The sequence below is a fragment of the Lithobates pipiens genome, unplaced genomic scaffold (genome assembly GCF_037356315.1).
Source record: "Lithobates pipiens isolate NorthernLeopardFrog02 unplaced genomic scaffold, aLitPip1_a1.2 Scaffold_30, whole genome shotgun sequence".
In the NCBI taxonomy this organism is placed as follows: domain Eukaryota; kingdom Metazoa; phylum Chordata; class Amphibia; order Anura; family Ranidae; genus Lithobates; species Lithobates pipiens.
This window is the reverse complement of record NW_027507791.1, coordinates 131,798,528-131,816,857: the sequence shown is the minus strand read 5'-3', so window position 1 is coordinate 131,816,857 and position 18,330 is coordinate 131,798,528. Positions and strand designations below refer to the sequence as shown.

The 18,330-nt window shown below is 46.3% G+C and overlaps 1 protein-coding gene across 11 annotated transcripts in view; it reads left to right on the top strand.

The window, feature by feature from the left end:
- CCDC9B (coiled-coil domain containing 9B) overlaps nucleotides 1-18,330 on the top strand; it is a 354,785-nt gene that overhangs the window by 30,100 nt on the left and 306,355 nt on the right. For all 11 annotated transcript variants that reach the window (XR_013264897.1, XR_013264895.1, XR_013264896.1 and 8 more), the window contains exon 2: nucleotides 14,281-14,323. Coding sequence is in view for 8 of the 11 variants with exons in the window: in XM_077464872.1 (XP_077320998.1) it covers nucleotides 14,281-14,323 (43 nt within the window). In the remaining 3 variants the exon portion in view is untranslated. The remainder of the gene's footprint in view (nucleotides 1-14,280; nucleotides 14,324-18,330) is intronic.

The following is an 18,330-nucleotide window of genomic DNA, read 5'->3' as shown; positions in this document are numbered from 1 at the left end:
GTACTAATAAAAATGTGAAATCACTGTATAAAAGCAGTTGACACTAATCACAATGTCATAGTTGTGTGACAAAAATATTAATAAAGTAAATTGTGCAGCACTTAAATATCAAAACTACCACAATTATAAATGCAATGATATGGTAAAAAAAATAAAGGATAAAAAATCAAACCAAACAGAAAATCCCCTGTGGAAGACCCATGACCCTGCGTCGACACGCATAGGGGAGGGGCACGGATGGTGACAATACCAGGAACTTAGCATGGAGCTGGGTATCGCCGATGGTGTCTGTGCCTCTGAGGGGCTTGTATTGGTTGAGAGAGATATCTCCCACCACAGAGTTTTTAAGCTTTGCTTAGTCTGGTGCGCTGGAAGCACCAGTGAAATGTGAGTACCCTGTGTTTTGTTTTGTGTATGCATTACACTTGTTTTTAACGATATAAGCACTATCAGCTTTTTTTCCCTTTCTATTCCTCTCTGCACAATCCTCACATATGCTATCCACTATATATATGTATGTAATGTGTGTATATCTGCCTATATAGATGTCTCTGTCTGTCTGTCTGTCTGTCTGTCTGTCTGTCTGTCTGTCTGTCTGTCTGTCTGTCTGTCTGTCTGTCTGTCTGTCTGTCTGTCTCTCTCTGTCTCTCTCTGTCTCTCTCTGTCTCTCTCTGTCTCTCTCTGTCTCTCTCTGTCTCTCTCTGTCTCTCTCTCTCTCTGTCTCTCTCTCTCTCTCTATATATATATATATATATATATATATATCTATATCTATATTCTTTAGATATAGAGATGTATGTATAAGAGAGAGGGGAGAGAGACTAAAAAGCTGTTTCTGACTCTACTTGGCTGTAGTGGTCGCATTACTTCAGATGATATTATTTTTGGAAGGGGGGAGCACCTGCGGTGACCTATTTATTTGTCCTTACTAACTGGGAGCATGAGAGGAGTAGACAGACATCAGTGTGTGAAATCCCATCTACGTGGGGAAAAAAAATTTATATATATTAAACACTTTCATTTTTCTTTAGCCTTGTAATGTATGGGAAATTCACTTTGCAAAAAACACCTAATCAAATGCTACGGAAATGGGAAAAAAAAACTTCCTTGCACATGATTGGACGATTGGAAGTCAGTACAACTTCACCTTATCCAGCAAGCTACATGCCCGCAAAAGTGAACAGTCTACTTGCTTTTTCTTTTTGAGTTTTAAATAAAAAAAAAAATGATAAAATGATGAGAAGATTGCACACTAACACTGGATGTTACTCTGCCCTCTGTATAAATGGGCACATCTCTTTATTGGAGGATCACCAAGATGGCTACCTCCATCAAAGACTGTGCAGAACAAAGCATGGTAAGCCAGTAGTTCGGAAAGATCAGCTGCAGGGAAGACGCCAACAATACTGATGCCCTTTGTCTTCTGCCTGTCTTTTTGGGTATAGATTCCAGAGTTCAGTGCCTTTTTTATTTATTTATTCTGAAAACCTGTATCCCTATGTTCACGTTTTCCATCCTGTTTGTTTTATTTTTTTTATTTTTTTTACGTCATCCCTTTTGAAGAACTTTCTTCCTTGTGTAAAATCACCAGGAAGACTTATGGCTAGTTTTCACAGAGCAGCACAGGAGTGGCCGATACTAATGCCTTCTGAATGCCTGTTGTGTTTTTTTTTTATTTTTTTTTATGAAAACTGAATGAGCTTTTGAATGAGAGTTACCACTCCACAACCGCCCACCTTGTGTCTGGCTTGCGGTTACAGTGGAGCCCTATTCACTTGGAATCAATTTCATTTAGGGGTGGTTTTGCCTGCGGACTACTTTTTTTTGATTGCCATATTCTCTGCTAGAAGAGTATTGGAGTTGGTGGCTCTTTCTTGTTAAGAGCCATATTTGATTATTCATAAGGATAACGTGGTATTTCAACCTCATTCTAGATTCCTACCAAAGGTAGTGACAGGTTTTAATTTAAACCAGGATATTGTTGTTCATGCTTTTTTTCCCAGTACATTGGTCGTGGAAGAGAGGTCACTACGTTCTCTTGATGTAGTGAGAGTGGTCAAGGCCTATTTAAAGGTGACCACTCAGATTCGCAAAACGGATGTTTTTTTTTTTTTTATATTGCCAGACGGTCCTAAAAGAGGACAGGCAGCATCAAAGTCTACTATTTACTAGGGGTGCACCGAATGGGTTTTTTGGTGCCGAAACCGATACCGAAAATGAAAAATACACTAGACCAAAAACGGGAACCGATACCGAAACTGACCGATACCGAAAATGACTGTTTTTAAAAAATATTTTTATACAGGAGATGGTCAGAGACTGGGGACATGGTACAGGAGATGGTCAGAGACTGGGGACATGGTACAGGAGGTGGTCAGAGACTGGGGACATGGTACAGGAGGTGGTCCCCAGTCTCTGACCACCACAGGAAGTGGTCAGAGACGGGACATGGTACAGGAGGTGGTCAGAGACTGGCGACATGGTACAGGAGGTGGTCAGAGACTGGCGACATGGTACAGGAGGTGGTCAGAGACTGGCGACATGGTACAGGAGGTGGTCATTGACTGCAGACATAAGAGATAAGTGCAGCCAGTGTTGTCCCCAGTGCAGCCAGTGTTGTCCCCAGTGCAGCCAGTGTTGTCCCCGGTGCAGCCAGCGTTGTCCCCGGTGCAGCCAGCGTTGTCCCCGGTGCAGCCAGCGTTGTCCCCGGTGCAGCCAGCGTTGTCCCCGGTGCAGCCAGCGTTGTCCCCGGTGCAGCCAGCGTTGTCCCCGGTGCAGCCAGCGTTGTCCCCGGTGCAGCCAGCGATGCCTCCTGTGCAGCGAAGAGAGAGGAGAGCCGCCTCTGCCGCCTGGTTGAATAGAGCGCCGGGAACATCACAGCTTTAATTTCAATAGCTGTGTATTCCCTGTTGCGTGCTGTCACATACAGCCCCTCCCCCTTGTCCGGGCACTTTGGACGGGTGATCTGTCTATCAAAGTTCCCCGGACAAGGGGGAGGGGCTGTATGTGACGGCGTGCAACAGGGAACACACAGCTATTGAAATTAAAGCTGGGATGGCGGAGGTGTCTCTCCTGTGCTATACACCCCCCCCCATGATGGGCGGCACCAGGGTCGAAGGCGGGCTCCGCCCCGTCCCATTTTCAGCTAAATTATCGGCCATTTTTTCCTTTAGGCTAATTGCCGAAAAGGGCATTTTTCGGCCGATATGTTTCGGCGGCCAAAATTTCGGTGCATCCCTACTATTTAGAAATGGATTTGTCAAGTGATTGTTCAGGCTTATGTTTTTAAAAGGAAAATTCCTCCTTTTCATGTTAAAGCGCACTCCACCAGGGCTGTTAGTGCTTCTCTGGAGCGGTGCATCACCAGGCCTCCATGGCTCAGATCTGCAAGGCCGCAACTTGGTCTTCAGTCCATACAGTTACCAGATTCTACCAAATTGATGTAAAAGGTCATGAGGATATTGCCTTTTGGGCGCAGTGTACTGCAGGCTGCAGTATGACTCCTCTTGTCTCTTAATGTCCTACTTTTTGTTGTCTCCCTGTCAGGGCTGGCTTAGCCCTTCCTTCTCTGGGCTGGCTGCTCAGCTGTCAGCTAATTGCCAGCGCTCATCTCTCTCCACAGTTACCAGCTGTTCCTGATCATGCTCGTCTGACCTGCCTACTTAAAGCTGTCCAGCTCACTTCACCTCTGCCTTCGTCTTGGTCACATCACAAGAAACCATCTCCTGCGGTTCTGTTTAAAGACTGGCTTGCTGACATCCCTTCTGGCTCCTTATCCTGCTTGCCGTTGCTCTACTTGGATCCCTAACTTCTGGCCTGGCTGATTACCTGATCTGGTTACTGGACTCTGGCTATGCTTTGACTACGCTTTTTCTATTTACCTTTTTATTTAATAAACAAGTGTGATAATTGTACCTCTGTCTCAGTCTGATTTTGTGGTTTCTGACAGTAGGCGAAGGCCATGAAATCAGACGATACAGCCAATCCACTTGTTGGTAATATTTTTTCCAGATTGGATGAGCAAGATCACCACATGGATCAGTTTGCCATGGCGTTACAAACGCTCCTGAGTCACACGGCTCACCTGGAATCCCCCATGGTGGTTGCTCTGGTACAACCTGAGTCGCAGCCCGTCACTGCTGCTGCGCCAGTCTCTGTGCAGGCACCCGTCTTGAGTATTACCTCTATAAGAGGTATGCCTGGTTCTGCTCCGCTTCCCCTGCGATTTGGGGGTGATCCAGTTCAATGCAGAGGGTTTCTCAATCAGGTTGAGATGTACTTCGAGATGCTGTCCCAAGCGTTTCCCACGGATGGAAGCAAAGTGGGTTTCATGATATCTTTGCTTTCTGAAAGAGCCTTGGTCTGGGCTTACCCTCTATGGGGTCAAAAACCTGTTGTCTTGAGTTACCCTGAGTTTGTGGCCTCCTTTTAAAAGGGTATTTGATGTTCCTGCACGCTCCGCTTCTGCTGCCAAGTGCCTCATGTCCTTCAAACAGAGTACGAGAACTGTTGCCGACTACGCCATTGAATTCCGTACTCTGGCAGCAGAGGTTGCTTGGAACAATGAGGCCCTCGTGGCTGCTTTTTCTCATGGTCTCTCGGATTCCATCAAGGATGAGATAGCAGCCCTAGATATACCCACTGAGCTGGAGAGCTTGATCTTGTTTGCCATCCTCATTGACTCCAGACTCAGAGAAAGTCTTTCTCTTAAGGAGCGCTTGTGGAAGCCTCCTGTATGTTTGTCTCCGAGCTTTGTAGTCCCACCCATGCCTCCCTCACTTCCCATGCCTCCTGGTATCGAGTCGGTCAGTGAAGATGAACCCATGCACCTGGGCTTCACGCGTCTCTCCGCGGATGAGAGAGCCTTTAGGAGGAGGGAGAGATTGTGCCTTTATTGTGGCCAGGCAGGTCACTTTTTGAAGTCTTGTCCTACCTGTCCAGAGATGACCCGAACCTTGAGGTCCTGTCATGGACAGACCTTAGGTGGCGTGGTTTCGTCCCCAGTTATCCAAAAGGATAAGCCCCTGGTTTCGGTCACCGTTTCTTGGGCTGAGTCGTCCATCGAGATACAGGCTCTAATCGACTCTTGGTTCGCAGCACTCGATTCCACTGCAGCTGCGTGACACTCCACTTGCCATTGAGGCTCTTGACGAGAGACCTTTAAAGCCTGCCCATGTGACTCATGAGACGGTTACGTTGTCCATGGCCGTAGGGGCTCTTCACCATGAGATAATCCAATTCAAAGTTATTTCCTCACCCAGGTTTCTGCTGGTTATTGGTTATCCTTGGTTACAGAGGCACAACCCCTCTTTTGATTGGCTCCGTGCTGAGGTTCTCTCCTGGTCACCCAATGCAGTGAGACATGCTTCCTGAAGGTATTCAAGGTCATGTGCACCTCTTCACTGCCCTCCTGCCGGAGGAGTACCGTGGTTTTAGCGATGTCTTTGATAATGGTCAAATCGGTAGTTTGCCTCCACACCGGTCTTATGATTGCGCAATTGACCTTCAACCTGGTGCCATACCTCCTCGTGGCTGGGTTTACCCTTTGACGGTCTTGGGGGATAAGGCCATGGAGGAGTATGTTGCTGACGCACTTTCTCGAGGTTTCATCTGCAAATCCTCGTCTCCCGCTGGTGCTGCTTTCTTCTTTCTGAAGAAGAGTGGTGAACTGAGACCTTGTATCGATTATAGGAGTCTCAATCGTGTCACGATTAAGAATGCCTACCCGATTCCATTGATTACAGAGTTATTTGACCGCCTCAAGGGAGCAACGGTTTTCAGAAAGCTTGACTTGAGAGGGGCATACTATCTTGTGCGCATTAAGGAGGGCGACGAGTGGAAAACTGCACACCATAACAGGCCATTATGAATACCTGATAATGCCTTTTGGCCTTTGTAACGCCCTGGCAGTTTTCCAGGAATTTATTAACGATGTCCTCCGAGATTTGTTGCAGTTGTGTGGTGGTTTATCTCAATGATATCCTCATATTTTCCAAGTCCCTGGAGAGCCACCACACAGATATCTGTCATGTGCTTCAGAAACTAAGAGAGAACAATCTCTATTGTAAACTGGAGAAGTGCGAGTTCCATCGTGAACAGGTTACATTCCTGGGCTGTCATTTCCACTGCTGGTTTTTCGATGGACCCAGAGAAACTTTTGGCAGTCCTACAGTGGCCTCGACCTGTAGGTTTATGTCCTCTGCAGCGTTTTCTGGGTTTTGCCAACTACTATCGGAAGTTTATTCGTAACTTCTCGTCTCTAGTCAAGCCCCTGACTGATATATCCAGAAAGGACGGTAACCCACAGAGTTGGTCTCCGGAGTCCTTTAAAGCCTTTGAGACTCTCAAGGCTGCCTTTGTTTCTGCTCCTGTGTTGGCACATCCTGATCCTACGTTGCCTTTTATCCTAGAAGTTGATGCTTCTGAGACTGGAGTTGGCGCCCTTCTGTCTCAACATCCTAACTCTTAGAGTGCTCTGCATCCGTGTGGGTACTTTTCCAAGAAATTGTCACCTGCTGAGTGCAATTATGAGATTGGTGACAGAGAGCTGTTGGTGATCATTTTAGCCCTGAAAGAATGGAGACATCTCCTTGAAGGTACCACTGTGCCTGTTCTTGTTACTGACCATAAGAATCTTACATTCTTGTCTGAGGCTAAGCAACTCTCTCCCAGAAGGGCATGATGGGCTCTTTTCTTGTCGATATTTAATTGCATTGTCTCATTCTTACCCGGTACTAAGAATGTAAGGGCTGATGCCTTGTCACGACAATTTTCCTCCACTTCCAAGTCTGAGTCGGTTTCCGGTTCCTATGATTCCTCCTGATCGTATCTTGGCTACGGTTCGCACCAGTCTTACTTCTCCTTTGGGTGACAAAATTCTTGCTGCTCAGGTCCAGGCTCCTCCTGAGAAACCTTGTGACCGCTGCTTTGTCCCAGAGAGTCTCTGTACTACTGTGCTCCAGACTTACCATTCTCCCAAGCTGGCTATACTGGGAAGAATCAACTCATTTGGGCCATTTCCCAACAATTCTGATGGCCTAGTCTACGGGCTGATGTTACTGCTTTTGTAGCTGCCTGTCCTGTGTGTGCTAAGAGTAAGACTCCACGACACCTTCCAGTGGGCCTCCTAAAACCCATACCCAATGGAGAGAGGCCCTGGACTCACCTGTCGATGGATTTCATTGTGGAGCCCAACTCCCAAGGCAATACTGTTATCCTTATGGTGGTTGACCGGTTCTCAAAGATGTGTCATTGTATTCCACTAAAGAACTTTCGTACCTCTAAGAAACTGGCTTCCATTTATGCTCGGGAGATCTTTCGCTTACATGGGCTACCCAAGGTGATTGTCTTGGACAGGGGTAGTCAGTTTGTCTCCCGGTTCTGGCGAGCCTTTTGTGCACAGTTGGGAATCCAGCTTGCGTTTTCTTCTGCGTATCACCTGCAGTCTAATGGGGCCGCAGAGCGCGCCAATCAGTCCTTGGAGAAATTCCTACGTTGCTATATTTCTGACCATCATAACTGGTTAGACCTATTACCATGGGCAGAGTTTGCTCACAGCAGTGCCCTGAATTCTGCCTCCCGATTGTCTCCATTTAGGGCGAATTATGGTTCCCAACCTTCCATGTTGCCTGACTCGTTTGTTCCGCAGAGTATTCCTGCGATAGAGGAGCATCTCCGTGGTCTTCGTTCCTCTTGGGTACAAGTCCAGGAGGCTTTGCGTCATGCTAATTATAGGTACAGACTCCATGCTGACCGCAGACGCCCGCCTGTGCCTTCCTACCAAGTTGGGGACAGGGTCTGGCTGTCATCTCGCAACCTCCGGCTTCGTGTTCTCTCACTGAAGTTTGCACCTCAGTTTATTGGGACTTTCCGTATACTTCACAGGATTAACCCAGTGGCTTACGTGTTGGACCTTCCTCCTAGTATGCGCATCTCAAATGTGTTTCATGTCTCCTTATTGAAACCGCTGGTCTGTAACCGATTTACCACCTCTGTGTCACGCCCTCACCCTATTCAGGTTGAGAACCATGAGGAGTATGAGGTACAATCCATTGTTGACTCCCGTAGGTTCCGTGGGCGCATACAGTACCTGGTGCATTGGAAGGGGTACGGTCCGGAGGAACGCTCCTGGTTTTCATCCGTGGACGTACATGCCCCTGTCCTCCTCCGCGAGTTCCATAGACGGTTTCCCCTCAAGCCCAGTGGCCCTCCAAGGGAGAGGGGTCATTGAGGAGGGGGTACTGTCAGGGCTGGCTTAGCCCTTACTTCTCTGGGCTGGCTGCTCAGCTGTCGGCTAATTTCCAGCTCTCATCTCTCTCCACAGTTACCAGCTGTTCCTGTTCCTGATCATGCTCGTCTGACCCACCTCTTAAAGCTGTCCAGCTCACTTCGCCTTGGTCACATTACAAGAAACCATCTCCTGCGGTTCTGTTTAAATACTGGCTTGCTGACATCCCTTCTGGATCCTTATCCTGCTTGCTGTTGCTCTACTTGGATCTCTGACTTCTGGCCTGGCTGACTACTCGATCTGGTTACTGGACTCTGGCTATGCTTTGACTATGCTTTTCTATATACCTTTTTATTTTTATTTAATAAACAAGTGTGATATAGGTGTCCGTTTATGAAGGAGTGATCAGTGGAGATCCAGAGGATCGCCGCTGATCACAGCCCATAAACAGTATATAAACCAGAGATAATCGGGGGAGAAGTAACGGTCACTTTATGAAGCTGTGATCTCAGCGCTTCACTGGTGATCTGTGTCAGAATTCACATTCCCCGATTCACCAACTCAGAGGTGGAGAACCGGGGAGTGAAGAGAGAATGTGGGGGGATCTGAGGAGGAAAGAGGAAGATAATTAACTTCCTTATGCCTCGTTCAGACCCCCCAACACTGTAACCATGTCCCCCTGTCATATGTATGTGTATACATATATATATATATATATATATATATATATATATATATATATATATATATAATGTGTATATGTATATATATAATGTGTATATGTATATATATAATGTGTGTGTATATACATGTATATATAATGTCTGTGTGTGTATACATGTATATATTATGTAGGGGGACGCTTTATTTCACTAACATTAATCACACCGCGTGTCAGTGTATTGAGCTGTGATAATTTATCACTGCTTAATAAATTGACATCTGTGTGTATCTGTGAATTTCTAGTACTGTAATCTCGTAAAGTCTCACGAGATTACAGTATTAGGGGCCGTTCTCCAGTGTTAGAAGCGTTTGTAGATCGCTTCACTCCTCCAAGGGTGAAGCGATCTACTCCGCTTCATAAAGTGGCACACAGAGGAGAAAGATCTCCTATGTGAATGCCGGAGAATGAAGCAGTGAATAGATTTCACTGCTTCATAAAAGGACACCTTAATTGTACTTCTGTCTCGGTCTGATTCATGGTTTCTGACACTCCTTTCCTTCAGCTGCCATTGCTATGGGACATCCCACATAGTAACTTCTTTGGCTCTGGTCCCTTGATGTACGATAAGAAAACAGGATTTTTATAACAGCTTACCTGTAAAATCCTTTTCTTTTAAGTACATGACGGGACACAGGTCCTTCCCTTCTTTGATATACACATGTATTGCTTTGCTACAAAACCGAGGTACTCCCAATAGAGGGAGGGGTTATATGGGGAGTGCACTTTTTGTCTTAGGGCATGCCAGTGTCCATCACCTGAAGGTGGCCTATAACCCACATAGTCACTACTATGGCTTTGTGTCCTGTGATGTACTTCAAAGAAAAGGTTTTTACAAGTAAGCTATTATAAAAATCCTGTTTTTACACTTGAAGCTTAAAGTGGTAGTAACTTTTTTTTGTACTTTATCCTTACGGGTAAGTCTATAAATAAGGCTTACTTGTAGGTACATTAAATATCTCCTAAACATGTGCCGTTAGGAGATATTTACTAGAATGCTCTAGAATTTCCAAACTCATATACTCCTGGCATAAAAAAATAGAATAACATTATTATTATTTCTGGTATTTAAGGTTTGATCATTCACTACAGACACAAATTTAGCCCTTGTGAAATATATGTTGTATATCACAAAATAAATCTGTGTCTGTAGTGCATTTTCAAACCTTAAACTGCTGCAATAAAAAAGAAGAAAAAAAACATTTCCCCATGCAGAATAATGGCATAATGTGCAAGTATGCATTGCCTATTAGCTCATTATGAAATTCTTTCCTTAAAGCGAAGCCCTCCAGCGGCGTTCTGCCACCGCTGAGAAGGCTTCCATCTTCCCCTGGTCTTCCTTCCGGGTTTGTGGACACTGGCTGTGTGAGTTGCCGAAGCCGCAATGACTTGGTTACGGCATGGTGCTCTGGGAGGGGAGCATGTGAGACAAAAATGAAGGAGGATTTCACATAGGTAAAATATTATTTCTTTGAGGTATCGTATAGTAACTGGGCTTGTGACTTGATTAGACTGTCATACAGGAGCTTTTATTTATACTTTAAAGTGACCGTCTTTCTAATTATCGAAAAAAAGGTTTGATTGATCAAAAAAAAAAAGAAAATGCTATCACTCTACTGGTGATGCAATGTAACAGGTTTTATATGTATGAAAATGGATAAACTAAACTAAATATCTTTGTCAAATGTGTATTTACAGTAGTTTGGCTAAAATTTTGAAATATATTTGTAATAAAAAAGGGGGAATTTCTGAATTTTTATTTTTTCTTTTTTTATTATTTTGTAAGAAAAGTATAGGAGACAGATATTGGGCAACACATTTAAAGTGACACTAAACAATATCTGAAGACAAGCCATATAAATACACTAATTAAATACCCTGTAACTTTTTTTCATGAAATTGTTTCTTAAACCGGCCATAGTTAGAATCTCAGCTGGTTCAGCAGGGATCGGCTAAGATTCAAACCATGTATGGGCAGGCTGATGGGTACAACCAGCATTTTCAATTTGTCATACGATTATTGTTGATGGGGAAATCAAGGAATTTTCTTGGTTGTAGGAAATAAAAATCGCTCCATCTATGGCCAGCCTAACTGTGTTTTTCTACTTCTTTGTAATGCCCTCTGTGGGCTCCCAAACTTCTCCTTTTCCCATCTCATTACATTTGTTTTAAATAAGAAATGTACATTAGTTGCTAGTTGCAGTCATATGTACTGCTCTATGTTCACTACTAATCCCATTTTCCTTAGTCTATTTCGGGAATGAATAGGAGAGGATGGCTACGTTCCTACCAGGGGCGGATCCAGAGTCTAGTCTCAGGAGGGGCACTGCTATAAAATGTTTTTTTTGGGGGCAATTTATATGGGAAATGGCTGGTATTGGCGCTTCAATCATTACGGCACCATGGTTGTTATGGTGTCAGGATGATTAAAGCGCATAATTTCTATTATTACATTGTAATATAAAATTAAATGGTTCAACTCACCATAATGCAGAATCAGCGGGAGCCCTGAGGGTGTTACTTGCCATGTCGCCTGCCACCAAATGCGGATTGTCATTTGCCATGTCACTTGTCACCAAATGCGGAATGTCACTTGCCACGTCATCTGCCACACATCGTGGATTGTCACTTCCCACGTCACCTGCCACACATTGTGGATTGCCACTTGCCACGTAGCCTGCCACACATTAGTTTGTCACTTGCCACATCACCTGCCACACATTGTGGACTGTCACTTGCCACGTCGCCTGCCACATATTACAGATTGTCATTTGCCACGTCACCTGCCACACATTGCGGATTGTCACTTGCCACGTCACCTGCCACACATTGCAGATGCCACGTAGCCTGCCACACATTACAGATTGTCACTTGCCACGTCGTCTGCCACACATTGTGGATTGTCACTTGCCGCGTCACCTGCCTCATATTATGGATTGTCACTTGCCATGTCACCTGCCAAACATTGCGGATTGCCACTTGCCATGTAGCCTGCCACACATTACAGATTGTCACTTGCCACGTCGTCTGCCACACATTGTGGATTGTCACTTGCCGCGTCACCTGCCTCATATTATGGATTGTCACTTGCCATGTCACCCGCCAAACATTGCGGATTGACACTTGCCACACATTACAGATTGCCATTTGCCACACATTGCGGATTGTCACTTGCCACTTCGCCTGCCACACATTACAGATTGTCACTTGCCACATCACCTGCCACACATTGTGGATTGTCACTTGCCACATCATCTGCCACACATTGTGGATTGTCACTTGCCATGTCACCTGCCACACATTGGATTGTCACTTGCCACGTCACCTTCCACACATTATGGATTGTCACTTGCCACGTCACCTGCCACATATTGCAGATTGTCACTTGCCACGTCACCTGCCACACATTGCGAATTGCCATATAGCCTGCCGCACATTACAGATTGTCACATGCCACGTCACCTGCCACACATTGTGGATTGTCACTTGCCACACGTTGCGGATTGTCACTTGCCACACGTTGCGGATTGTCACTTGCCACGTCACCTGCCACACATTACAGATTGTTACTTGCCACACATTGCGGATTGTCACTTGCCACTTCGCCTGCCACACATTAGATTGTCACTTGCCACATCACCTGCCACACATTGTGGATTGTCACTTGCCACGTCGCCTGCCACACATTGTGGATTGTCACTTGCCACGTCACCTGCCACACATTGTGGATTGTCACTTGCCACGTCACCTGGTACACATTGTGGATTGTCCCTTGCCACTTCGCCCTCCACATATTACAGATTGTCACTTGCCACGTCACCTGCCACACATTGCGGATTGTCACTTGCCACGTCACCTGCCACACGTTGCGGATTGCCACGTAGCCTGCCACACATTACAGATTGTCACCTGCCACACATTGTGGATTGTCACTTGCCACGTCACCTGCCACACATTGTGGATTGTCACCTGCCACGTCACCTGCCACACATTGCGGATTGCCACGTAGCCTGCCACACATTACAGATTGTCACTTGCCACACGTGGATTGTCACTTGCCACTTTGCCTGCCACACATTACATTGTCACTTGCCACATCGCCTGCCACACATTACATTGTCACTTGCCACTTTGCCTGCCACATATTACGGATTGTCACTTGCCACGTCACCTGCCACACATTGCGGATTGTCACTTGCCACACGTTGCGGATTGTCACTTGCCACGTCACCTGCCACACGTTGCGAATTGTCACTTGCCACGTCACCTGCCACACGTTGCGGATTGTCACTTGCCACGTCACCTGCCACACGTTGCGGATTGTCACTTGCCACGTCACCTGCCACACATTACAGATTGTCACTTGCCACACATTGCGGATTGTCACTTGCCACATCACCTGCCAGACATTGTGGATTGTCACTTGCCACTTCGCCTGCCACATATTACGAATTGTCACTTGCCACATCACCTGCTACACATTGTGGATTGTCACTTGCCACGTCACCTGCCACACATTGCGGATTGTCACCTGTGTCACTTTTCTACTAAGGTGGTCTTTTGCTGTGTCCCAGAGTGAAGTTAGTCAGTAGAGAGATGATGTAATCTCTCTGCTGCACACAGTTTCCCGTACAGCGAGGGCAGAACTGCAGGGATGCAGGGCAGTGAGAGATGTCCTCTCCCTGCACCCCTGCCCGCTGGCTTCCTGATTGACCAGCAGCCCTAAGACACTGAGCCGCCAAGCTGCTCCCCCTCTCACCCGTCCACTCACCAACCGAGCCGCCCGCACTCAACGCACTATCACCCGCAGAACCAGTCGCTCTGTTGGCCACGGAACCAGCCGCGGAACCGGCCGTGCTGTCACCCGCTAGCCGTATTGTCATACGCAATTCTCTGAGGGGCAATTGCCCCCCCCCCCCCGATACGCCCCTGGTTCCTACACACAGTTTGACTATGGAGAACAAACGTAGCCATCCTCTAACAGGAAGTCAGATCACAGCAGGAAAAAAAAAAGCAAAGGAGATTTTGAGGAGGCTAAAAACAATAGAAAGCACTTTTTTTGTGTAAATTCCATTTGGGTATATATTCTCATTATACCAGAGTTTACTGTCACTTTAATGCTGTGCAAACAGCTTGATCTGTGTATAGTAGGAGATTTATAAGAACCATGGCAGTTCTGTTTTAAGTGTAAATATTTCAGTTTTGAGCACAAGTAGCAGGAAGGAGCATTTTGGTTAGAATGTATTGTATGTGTACATGTCTGAGTAACAATTAAAGGTGCATTAAAAAATGTTAAGGAATAAAAAATTTAATTTAAATATTTGTGTTACAGTTTGAGATCTGAGAAATTTTCAATGGAGGATGGACAGCAGATGGTAAGTGATGTTTAGAAGCATTTTGTTAAAATTTGCTAATGTGTTTGTCTCCTGCCTCTTAATGTGGTAGCTGCAGGGAATATTGCACATTAAATGGCACACATTCATCAGAACTCTATTGAAATTTGACATAGAGAGACTTAGGTTATGGTTCTTTCCATTGTTACTGTTAATGTATCTGTACAACAGGTATGCTTATAGACTAATATCAATACACAGCCCAAAGTAGTCTTTGAATGCAATAATTTGAGGCATTGGGTGTAGTAGTGTCTAGCAAAAGGCAGGTATGAACAGAAGTTTGGTCCTTTTATCATAGAGTATAAGGTAAGGTAAAGAGTCTTCAGAAGTCAATGAGCTGCCTTCATATGACTATAGGGATGTCATTATTATTATTATATACAGTACATTGATTATTAATATATCATTATTTGCTGAAACTCTGTGTTTTTGATTAGCCTTATTTAGTGTTTATTATTCTATAGATGTACAGTGTATAAACAAATGTAGAATCCTAGAGGAAGAAAGTGTTGTGCATGGTACACAGGTTGATGCCAGTATTCTGCATAGCCCCCCCCCCCCATCCCACAATTTGCTGCATAATGTAACACCAAACCAGTAGGATTACTTGCTCTTTAAGGGAAACGTGAGGACGCAAGTAAAGAAACATAATTTAGTTAGCAACACCTCTTCCCAGCACACTGCTCAAGACTTGCTTTTCCTTTTATCCCCAGACTCTGGCGCTGGTTAAAAAGTCTGTCTTCACTTGTTGCAAGATACAGATAAATTGATAAGAACCACACTCCAGTCTGTGCTCTTACTTTATTGGATCACCCATAGTAGATATACGGCCATGGTATATCCACCCAAGAAAACACACTAATCCTTAATGGATAATGGATTAACGTCTGGGATATGGCTAAGGCCTTTTTCCGAGGGCAGTTCATCACTACTATCAATGGTATAAAAACGAACACTCAAGCCGGGGAACGGGAGGTTTGTAGGGTACTTAGAGAGTCAGAGGACACCTATATTAATCCCACAGAGGACACAAAAAAGGCCTGGCTGGGGGCGCAGTCCATGTCTAGCCAGCTTGCACTTTAGCTGAGAACAAGACATTTTTCTTGCAATAAACACACTTTGAAAAGGGAGAGTCCACCGGGCATATGTTGGCCCTGCTGGCACGGGCTCAGGGATTCGTCCCTGTGGTTTCTTCCTTGTGTGATCCACAGGGGATAACCCATACGGACACCTCCGCCATATCAAAAATGTTTCATTCATTTTATGCTGACCTATACTCCTTCAAAGTACATCCCAGAGATAATGATATAGCAAATTTCCTTGAAAACTTTGAGCTTCCTCGCTTGTCTACCTCGGATGCAGATATGTTAGACGCTCCAATGAAAGAAGACGATCTAGCTCTAGCATTGGAACAAACCCACAGTAATAAAGCCCTAGGGGCGGACGGTCTTCCATCCAAGGTTTACAAGCGATATGCTGCCATATTACTGCCTACACTTTTGAAAGTATTTAACAATGCCTTAGCAATCGGAACATTACCAGACTCCATGAATGAAGCGGTCATAATAGTGATTGCAAGGTGGCAACGTCTCCTGACTCTTATAGACCCATCTGCTTGCTCACAACAGATGTTAAACTGCTCGCAAGAGTGCTGGCAACGAGACTGTCCCAGGTCATACAAAAACTGATCCACAGGGATCAGTCAAGTTTTATACCTACAAGATCCACGGCCCAAAATATTAGACGTCTCTTTCTAAATATCCAAATCCCAGTGGTACCCTGGTAATCAGGCCATTCTCTCACTGGATGCGGCTAAGGCCTTTGACAGTGTTGAGTGGCCTTACTTGTGGAAGGTCTTAGAGAGAATGGGCCTGGGCAATACATTTATCAGATGGGTTAAATTGCTGTATGCCCAACTGACAGCCCGAATTAGCGTTATTGCAGAACTGTCCGAGCCATTTCCGCTGTTCAGGGGCACTAGGTAGGGGTGCCCATTGTCACCCCTGCTATTCGCTCTGGCACCACTTGCGGCAAGAATGAGAGCTGAAAGTGAGATTATTGGGTTCAGAAGGCACACGGGGACAGATGTGGTGTCATTGTACGCTGATGACACCCTAATATACTTAGGTGACACTCGGGGCTCCCTGACGGTGACCATGAACCTAATTAAACTATTTGGCACATTATCTGGCTTTTCAATAAATTAGAATAAGTCTGTGCTGATGCCCTTGGCCCCACTGACAGTACCTCTCCCTGAATGCGCGGCCATGATTCAAATAGTACAATCCTTTCGATATATAGGTGTACAGGTGTCCCCGGAGGTCTCACAATATATTCCCCTGAACCTTCTACCTTTGCTAACTAAATTTAGAGAGAAATGCAAAGCCTGGTGCAAACTACCGCTATCCGTAGTGGGGAGGGCTAATCTCATAAAAAAGTAGTTGCGGTGCCCACACCATTATGTCTGCCATAACTCCCTGATGTGGATCCCTAGGCGCTGGTTTGACAAGATAGACTCCCAGTTTAGGGAATTAATATGGCGCAAAAAGATTCCCAGACTTAGCTTAACTAGATGCTGACCGCCAGCCGTCAAATGACGGCCAGGCGGCGCACCTATTGTGGCGGGAAGCCGTCATATGACGGCCTCCCGTTTAAACAGGGAATGTGCGCGCATCCCTGTTTCTTCGGTGGCGGCGTGTCACGGAGACACCGCTCGCCACCGAAGGTTATGGCTGTTTACCACGTGATCGGCCGTGATGAAGTCACGGCCGATCACAGATGGTCACACCCCGGCTGTGCACGGCGCATGCGCGAGCTCGCTGCACGTACAAGTCGCTGGTAAACAGCCATTGGCCGGCTGTTTACCCACGTGATCGGCTGTGATCCTTTCACAGCCGATCACTCAAATGTAAACAAACCGCGGTAACGAGATGTTACCGGGTTGTTCTCCTCCTCACACACCGATCGTGTGTGAGGAGGAGATTGCGGTAACATCTCGTTACCGCCTAGTGTACAACAATCACACTGATTGCCCCCCCAATAAAGAGGACCTGTCACCACCCCTCATAGTACCTGTTAATCACAGTCCATCAGAGTACCTGTCACAGTCCATCAGATTATTTGAGTACCTGTCCCAGCCCATCTGAGTACCCGAGTACCTGTCCCAGCCCATCTGAGTACCCGAGTACCTGTCCCAGCCCATCTGAGTACCCGAGTACCTGTCCCGGCCCATCAGAGTACCCGAGTACCTGTCACGGCCCATCAGGGTACCCGAGTACCTGTCACGGCACATCAGGGTACCCGAGTACCTGTCACGGTCCATCAGAGTACCTGAGTACCTGTCACAGTCCATCAGAGTACCCGAGTACCTGTCACAGTCCATCAGAGTACCCGAGTACCTGTCACAGTCCATCAGGGTACCTGAGAACCTGTCACAGTCCATCATGGTACCCAAGTATCTGTCACGGTTCAACAGTGTACCCGAGTACCTGTCACAGCCCATCAAAGTACCCGAGTACCTGTCACAGCCCATCAAAGTACCCGAGTAGCTGTCACAGCCCATCAGAGTACCCGAGTACCTGTCACAGCCCATCAGAGTACCCGAGTACCTGTCCCAGTCTATCAGAGTACCCGAGTACCTGTCCCAGTCTATCAGAGTACCCGAGTACCTGTCCCAGTCTATCTGAGTACCCGAGTACCTGTCCCAGTCTATCTGAGTACCCGAGTACCTGTCCCAGTCTATCTGAGTACCCGAGTACCTGTCACAGTTCATCTGAGTACCCGAGTACCTGTCACAGTCCATATGAGTACCTGTCACCAGGCCATCAGAGTACCCCCGAGTACCTGTCACCAGGCCATCAGAGTACCCCCGAGTACCTGTCACCAGGCCATCAGAGTACCCCCGAGTACCTGTCACCAGGCCATCAGAGTACCCCCGAGTACCTGTCACCAGGCCATCAGAGTACCCCCGAGTACCTGTCACCAGGCCA